The sequence below is a fragment of the Neomonachus schauinslandi genome, chromosome 1 (assembly GCF_002201575.2).
Source record: "Neomonachus schauinslandi chromosome 1, ASM220157v2, whole genome shotgun sequence".
NCBI lineage: Eukaryota > Metazoa > Chordata > Mammalia > Carnivora > Phocidae > Neomonachus > Neomonachus schauinslandi.
The window spans coordinates 213,112,661-213,119,647 of record NC_058403.1 but is presented as its reverse complement, the minus strand read 5'-3'; the positions used below and the strand labels follow the sequence as shown (position 1 = coordinate 213,119,647).

The 6,987-nt window shown below is 68.7% G+C and overlaps 3 protein-coding genes across 4 annotated transcripts in view; 2 read left to right on the top strand and 1 right to left on the bottom strand.

The window, feature by feature from the left end:
* Positions 1-563, top strand: part of SF3A2 (splicing factor 3a subunit 2) — an 11,245-nt gene extending 10,682 nt beyond the window's left edge. Inside the window, exon 10 of the mRNA XM_021705279.2 lies at positions 552-563. Within this exon, the coding sequence (XP_021560954.2) occupies positions 552-563 (12 nt within the window). The remainder of the gene's footprint in view (positions 1-551) is intronic.
* Positions 497-3,621, top strand: AMH (anti-Mullerian hormone). 2 transcript variants are annotated; one of them, XM_044918665.1, is made up of 5 exons: positions 497-1,268; positions 1,770-1,912; positions 2,231-2,339; positions 2,430-2,589; positions 2,673-3,621. In XM_044918665.1, exons 1-5 carry the CDS (start codon positions 830-832, stop codon positions 3,556-3,558), a joined length of 1,737 nt encoding a protein of 578 aa, XP_044774600.1. In that variant the 5' UTR covers positions 497-829; the 3' UTR covers positions 3,559-3,621. The 2 variants fall into 2 exon arrangements, with proteins under 2 accessions (XP_044774600.1, XP_044774608.1); XM_044918673.1 differs by having other exon boundaries at positions 2,430-2,605; positions 2,698-3,621.
* Positions 3,622-3,939: 318 nt separating this feature from the next.
* On the bottom strand, positions 3,940-6,643 carry JSRP1 (junctional sarcoplasmic reticulum protein 1). The gene is made up of 6 exons (XM_021705531.1): positions 6,451-6,643; positions 6,015-6,052; positions 5,735-5,855; positions 5,229-5,384; positions 4,464-4,554; positions 3,940-4,354 (listed from the first exon to the last, which is right to left on the bottom strand). Exons 1-6 carry the CDS (start codon positions 6,641-6,643, stop codon positions 3,940-3,942), a joined length of 1,014 nt encoding a protein of 337 aa, XP_021561206.1.
* Between the last annotated feature and the right edge of the window lie 344 nt (positions 6,644-6,987).

Genomic DNA, 6,987 nt, shown 5'->3' with positions numbered 1-6,987 from the left:
AACATTCCTCCCCCTCCCCCAGCCAACTGAAAGGCAGCCCCTTCTCCCGGCAAGTCTGGTGTGTTGTGTTTTCCTCCAGAGCTGAGTTCGGTTCTTTTGTACGGGGCTGTGACGTGTCCCCGCTGCTCATTAAACGCTTCCCCCGAGGCCCGGCTTGCACTGCTGTGTCGGTGGCTGGGGGGCGATGGGGCAGAGGAGTGGGGGCGCCCACTCACTGTTGGCGAACACCCGCCGTGCTCCCTCCACCACACGCAGGGGCAGCTCAGGGTTGGGCCGTCAGTGTGCCTGCATCCTACAGGACGCTGGTGGGTGAGGGCACTGGGTCTGGGAGCTCCCTCGTGAGGAGGGCAGAGCTGCTGTTGCTCACTGTCGTCGGGGGCGGTGTGACCGAGCACTCGGGGAGCCCCAGCTGAGCGGGGGGGACCGCCCGCTGCCTGGGCCTGCCCACCCAGCGGTCGGAGCACCAAGACTTGGGGTCCCCATCTGGCCTGGTGCCGGGTCCTCTGGGGCATCCGCCCTCTGCCCTGGTCCAGGCCTGCCCCTCCCCCCAGCGTCTGGGCTGACACTCCCCGCTCCCCGTCCCACTCCCGCCCCCAGGGGGGACAGCCAGCCTCGTCAAGGACAGGCGCTTGACAAGCTGGTCACAGGCTGCACCTTGTATCGCGGGTAAGAAGATAGGCAGTGAGGCGGGAACAGAAGAGGCTTTGAGAGCAGCACCCGGCACTGGTCCCCAAGGTCACATCCCAGGAGGGGAGAGGGGCTGCTCTGCACAAACAGCCGGTGCTCGCCCACAGAAGCCAGAGCCACCCAGCCCCTCCCGGCAGCCGGGATGCGGGCTCTGCTGCTCCGGCCACTGGCCCTGGTGCTGTCGGTGCTGGGGCCCCTGCTGGGAGCCGGGGCCCCCGGAGGAGAGGGCTCCAGCACCCCAGCCTCGCCCAGACAGCTGGTCACAGGCGCAGGGGGGCTCATCTTCCACCAAGACTGGGACTGGCCGCCAGGCAGCCCACAAGACCCCCTGTGCCTGGTGACCCTGGACCAGAAGGGCAATAGGGGCAGCACCCCGCTTCGGGTGGCAGGGGCCCTGAGACGCTACGAGCACGCCTTCCTCGAGGCTGTGCGGCGGGCACGCTGGGGTCCCCGCGACCTGGCCACCTTCGGGGTCTGTGCCGCCAGCGCCGGGCAGCCCGCCCTGCTCCCTCTGCGGCAGCTGCAGGCATGGCTGGGGGAGCCCGCGGGGCGGCGGCTGGCCGTGCTGCACCTGGAGGAAGGTAGGTGGGGGGCCGCGGCGCGCGGAACCAGCTGGGCTGGGGATCTGGCTCCGGTCTCCTGAGAAGGGAGATGGCCACACTCTCAAGATAGGGCGCTGCCAGAGCCCCTGCTCCAGACTCCTCCCCAGCCTCCTCGGGTGCCCTTAGGTTCTGTGTGCGGCTCTAAGTCCCCAAAGCTTGGCTCCCAAGCCCGTCCATGCCTGCACTTCCAGGAGCCCAAGGGAGTGGGGCCGGTCCAGCCAAGGCGTCCCTGCTGTGAGAGCTGGCCTGTCCCTGGGAGCCACTGGCCTCAGAGAGACCCCAAGGAGTCAGGGGTGACCAGTGGCGGCCGGTCATCCCTCCGGGCTACCCACGTTGGGGTGTCAGACCTCTCCCACCAGGTCCCCAAGGCTCCCGATTGGGTTGGGGGCTCTCCCTGCAGGAATGGAAGATGGGCTTCGGGGAGGGGCTTGGGCTTTAGTGGCTCAGGTGTCGTCCCCTCCTTGTCTGTCCCGGCCACAGTGACCTGGGAGCCGACACTCTCACTGAAGTTCCAGGCGCCCCCACCTGGAGGAGCCGGTCCTCTAGAGCTGGCGCTGCTGGTGCTGTACCCCGGGCCTGGCCCCGAGGTCGCTGTCACCGGGACTGGGCTGCCAGGCACCCAGGTACCAGGGCACTGAATGAGGCGGTTCCCAGGCCTCCTGGAGCCCTCACCCGGCAGAGGTGGGGGGGCGGGGGGCGGGCAGAGGGAGAAGCAGACTCCATTGCTGAGCAGAGAGCCCTATGTGGGGCTCTATCCCAGGACCCCAGGATCATGACCTGAGCGAAAGGCAGACGGCCAACCGACTGAGCCTCCCAGGCACCCGGGTAATGGAGTTTTTAAACTGTGCTGAACAAGGTTCCGAGTGTCCTGGCTGGGCAGCGGGCAGAGCAGGGCTGGCATCCTCACCCCACCCAGCTCGGCTGAGCCCCCATCTCCACAGAACCTTTGCTGGTCCCGGGACGCGCGCTACCTGGTGCTGGCCGTGGACCACCCAGCGGGGGACTGGCAGAGCCCTGGGGTCACCCTGACCCTGCAACCCCAAGGAGACGGTAGGCTCTCAAAGGCAGGGACCCGGCAAGGGCGGGCTGCCCTCGGCCCCCAAACACTAAGCCACCCCCGGGTCACGCCAGGCCACACAGGTGCACCCCTGAGCACCACCCAGCTGCAGGACCTGCTGTTCGGCCCCAACCCCCGCTGCTTCACGCGGATGACCCCGGCCCTGCTCCTGCTGCCACTGCCCGGGCCCGCACCAATGCCCGCGCACGGCCTCCTGGAGCGAGTGCCCTTCCCGCCACCCAGGTGTGCGCAGGCCCAGGTGGGGGAGGGGGAGCAGGAGGGGAGAAACCTTGTACCTGCTCATCCCTCCCAACTCCGCCTTCCAGGCTCCCCCAGGAGCAGCAGGCCAAGGAGCCACCGCCCAGCGCAGACCCCTTCCTGGAGACGCTCACGCGCCTAGTGCGCGCCTTGCGGGGCCCCCCCGCCCAGGCCTCGCCAACGCGCCTGGCCCTGGACCCGGGCGCGCTGGCCGGCTTCCCGCAGGGCCTCGTCAACCTGTCGGACCCCGCGACACAGGAGCACCTGCTCGACGGCGAGGAGCCGCTGCTGCCGCTGGTGCTACCACGGGCCTCGGCCACGGCCGGGGACCCCGCGCCGCTGCAGGGCCCCGAGGCCGCGCCCTGGGCCGCGGGCCTAGCGCATCGTGTGGCCGCCGAGCTGCGGGCCGCGGCCGCCGAGCTCCGCGGGCTCCCGGGGCTGCCGCCCGCCGCCACGCTGCTGCTGGAGCGCCTGCTCGCGCTCTGCCCCGGGGCCCCGGGGGACGCGGGGGACCCCGGCGGCCCGGGTGACCCACTGCGCGCGCTACTGCTGCTCAAGGCGCTGCAGGGTCTGCGCGCCGAGTGGCGGGGGCGCGAGCGCAGCGGGCCCCCACGGGCACAGCGCAGCGCGGGCGCCGGGGCGGCGGACGGGCCGTGCGCGCTGCGCGAGCTGAGCGTAGACCTGCGCGCCGAGCGCTCGGTGCTCATCCCCGAGACGTACCAGGCCAACAACTGCCAGGGCGCGTGCGGCTGGCCGCAGTCCGACCGCAACCCGCGCTACGGCAGCCACGTGGTGCTACTGCTCAAGATGCAGGCCCGCGGCGCCGCCCTGGCGCGCCCGCCCTGCTGCGTGCCCACGGCCTACGCCGGCAAGCTCCTCATCAGCCTGTCGGAGGAGCGCATCCGCGCGCACCACGTGCCCAACATGGTGGCCACCGAGTGCGGCTGCCGGTGACCCCCGCGCCGGCCGCCAGTGGCGTTCCCGCCCATATTTATTCAGACCCCAATCCTCGCCCCAATAAAGACCAGCAAACACTAGCTGATGTGTGTGTGCGTTTGGGGACAGGCGGGGGCCTCGTCCTGGCCAGCTCTCCCCAGGCGCGGAGGGCAGCGTCATCCCCGACGGCGCCCACGGCCTCGACTCCTGCCCACTCCCCGCATCCCAGCCTAGACCTACCATCTCCGCCATTCAGGCCCGGGCAGCTGCCGGCGTGGAGGCTCAAAGGAGCAGGCGACCCTGGGGCGGCAGCGCTCAATTTATTTCGCTGAACCGCGGGGCCACCGACGGGGTTGGGGGGGGGGGTCCCAGGATTGTGTCCCGGGACCTGGGCCTGGCTCAGTCCCGCCCTTTGCCCGCAGGGTGCTTCTGGCGTCGGGGAGGCCGGTCCGTGTCGGGGCGCCGCAGGGAGTCCCAGGCCTGACTCTTTTTGTGTCCCGGGTCTCGGGAGTCCTGCATCCAATGCCGATGGCCCCCTTCGCGCAGCTCCCAGCGCCGGGGTAGGGCTGCTCGGGGCTCCCTGGCGGCCGGTGGCTTCTGCTGCTTCGGAGGCCTCACCGGCTTCCCCGGCTTCTCCTTCCGCGGTCTTTCCTTTCGAGGTCTCTCCTCCTTGCGTGGAGGCTCCTTGGGCGCGCGCTTTTCCCCAGCAGCCTTCTCTGCACTCTCCCGGCTTGCTGGAACCTCGGCCTTCTCCTCCTTCTCCACCTGGGGCGCCCGAGGTCCCGATGGGGGCGCCCAGGCCTTGAGCTTCGGGTGCAAGTGCAAGGCCGGTGGTGTGAGGTGGTGGGGTCAGCGCACACCTGCCCTGCGTGGGGCTCAGGCCCCTTCCCCCAAGGGCCTGTGGTCCCTTAATGGAAGCACTTACCGGGGCTGACGCTGGCTCGGGGGCAGAGCTTGGAGGTACCCACGGCTCAGGGACAGGTGCAGGGGCCTCTGCCTCCCCAGCCACAGCATCTTGGAGGGGAGGGGAGTCAGCCCAGGCCAACGCGCCCAGACCAAACCCGCCATCCCAGCCCTCCCCCCCAGAGCTCCCTCTCCCCTCCCTCCCAGCCTCCAGAAGGGAAGGCTCCTGGCCTCCGCAGCTAAGGCGCCCCCTTCCCTCCAAATCTCTCTCATTCCAGTTGCAAAAGGGCTGGCCATGTTTCTCCACGGGCTACAGGAGCTCCCTGGCTCATACTACCCAGAGGGGGCTCACGGGGCCAGTCCTGGGGGGCAGAGCCCATGAGGGGTGAGGACCTGTTCAGGGAGGAGAGAGGTGCGCCAAGATCCGATCTGGGAGAGGGAGGGCCCCCGGAGAAGGTCCACGGTGGGGGAAGGGGGAGGAGGCGCTTTCCACCAAAGCCCGCACAGAGGGAGGGCCCAGGCCCAGTCCTGGGGGCGCACAAGGCCAGTGGCTGCACAGGGGTGCACAGTGGGGCAGTGAGGGGACTAAGGAGTCCTCACAGAGTCCACACCAGGGAGAAGGGGACCAGCGGCGGGGGTGGGGGTGGGGCAGGTATATGAGACCTGCCCCTGGAGGGGAGGCACACAGATCCAATCCTTGGGGGCACAGGAGCTCCCCTGGAAGGGCGGGCGGGCACCCAGATGCAGCCACTCCCGGGGGGCGGGGGGCGGGGGCTCAGGCTCACCGCGGCACAGCTGGAAGGCCGAGCCCAGCAGCGCCACAAATGAGGCGAGCACCAGGCACTTGTTGAGTGACAGGTCTCCCCAGGGCAGCTCCTCGCTCGGGGCCGGGGCCGGGGGTGGTGAGGCCTGCACCTTCTTGCGCATGGGGCTCCGGGGCGCTGTGGGGAGCAAGGGCTGGGCTGGGTGTGGCCCCCAGGGGCTCAGCCCTGCCTGGGCTACGGCTCCGGCCAGGGAGCTAAGCCTGCAAGCTTCAGAGCTTCGCTGGGATGTGGAGAATACTCTAGAAGGCGATGAGCTGAAGCCTAGGAGCACCTTCCGCTGTGTTATCGTGAATCAGCAGAGGCTTCCAGCCCTGTTAGTTACCGCTGGAGACGCAGGGACAGAACCCAGCCAGCAGCCTCGCTGCACCCTGTCCCCGCCCCCAGATCCAAGGACCCAGACCAGGCCCTGCCCCCCTTGCTGGGCCATACCCACTCCCCCACCTCACCCCTGCCTTCTGCAAACCTACTTGCTCCTGCTTTCAGCCTCTCTTTCCCGGGTCCTGGGGCCACTTTGGCCACGGGCTCCTTTTCTGTCTTCTTGGGCCTGGCATCCACACTGCTTGTGGGGCTGCCCTCAGCTTGAGAAACCTATGAGAAGTCGTGAGTGGCCCGGGGTGTTTCCTTCCCCTCTTTCCTCCAAGGGAACCCAGAGCCTTCCCATGGGGTGTAGAAAGCCACCCCCTTGGCCAGCGTGTCCCTGACTCCAGGGGCATCCCAGGCAGAAACCCCAAGGCCCCGGCTACTCACATGGGGCCAGCCGCTAGAGTCGGCCAGCCTGGGCATCGCTGTTGGAGGAGAAGAGGGAGAGTCAAGGTCGTGAGACACCCCCCCACACCCCTAAGGCCCATCCCACCCTCTGCTGGGCTCTGCTGCCGGGGCGGGGGATCGCTCCCATTTTACAGATTAGAAAGCAAACAGGCTCAGGGGCAGTCCTGCCCCAAGGCACGCAGCACTTTGCTGGCAAGCTGGGATTTGAGTCCTGACCTGCATGGCCCAGGACCCGTGTCCCTGGGGCTCCTTATAGATCCCCCAAGGCACTAATGGACACAGAGGGTGGAAACGGGGAGCACAGTTGGAGCCAGTTCAACGTGGGAGTCTTAGTCCTGGTCTCTGCCGGTTAGCTACCTGGCTCAACAGGAGGACGGGGGTGGGGGCTCTGTCCGGCCCGCACCCCTGTGGGTACCTTGAGCCCTGTCCTCCTGGGGCTGGTCAGGGCAGGGGTCAGCCAGTGTGGAGAGGTCCTCCCCTGCTTGGCAGCTGCCCAGGCCTCCATCCAGCTCCTGCAAGGCCCTGGTTGTCATGGAGACGTCTGAGCACCTCGGATCTGGGGCTGGGCAGGGGGAGGCCTGGAGAGGGGGCGTCTTGGTCAGAGGCATCTTGCATTTGCTGAGCTCCTGCTGTGGGCCCGGGCCTGACCTGGGGGCGCCCCTTATACATGAATGAAGTGGCCCCCCGCCTCTCAGCTCAGCCTTTGCTGGTCCTTCTGCCTGGAACCTCCTTTGCGTGACAGAGTCACCCTCGGGCGGGCGTGGCGCAGCTGCTCCCTCCAGCTGCCCCCGCCCCCCCCCCCGCCCTGGGGCCCAGAGAGGGCTGGGACCCACCCAAGGTCCCACGCAGATGAGCTAAGACAGCCCAGACCAGAACCCTTGGCCCCAGGGTCGGCTCAGGTTCTCTGAGACCAGGCACTATTTTTATCCAGTGCTGGAGGCCAGTAGAACAG

Coding starts and splice junctions, on each gene's coding strand:
- AMH (XM_044918665.1), top strand. CDS start 830: ATGCGGGCTCTGCTGCTCCGGCCACTGGCCCTGGTGCTGTCGGTGCTG. Junction 1,913..2,230: donor CTGGGCTGCCAGGCACCCAG/GTACCAGGGCAC, acceptor CCATCTCCACAG/AACCTTTGCTGGTCCCGGGA. Junction 2,590..2,672: donor GTGCCCTTCCCGCCACCCAG/GTGTGCGCAGGC, acceptor TCCGCCTTCCAG/GCTCCCCCAGGAGCAGCAGG.
- JSRP1 (XM_021705531.1), bottom strand. CDS start 6,643: ATGCCTCTGACCAAGACGCCCCCTCTCCAGGCCTCCCCCTGCCCAGCC. Junction 4,555..5,228: donor GGCCTTCCAGCTGTGCCGCG/GTGAGCCTGAGC, acceptor CTCCCCTCCAAG/ATGCTGTGGCTGGGGAGGCA. Junction 4,355..4,463: donor GAGCCAGCGTCAGCCCCGGT/AAGTGCTTCCAT, acceptor CTTGCACTTGCA/CCCGAAGCTCAAGGCCTGGG.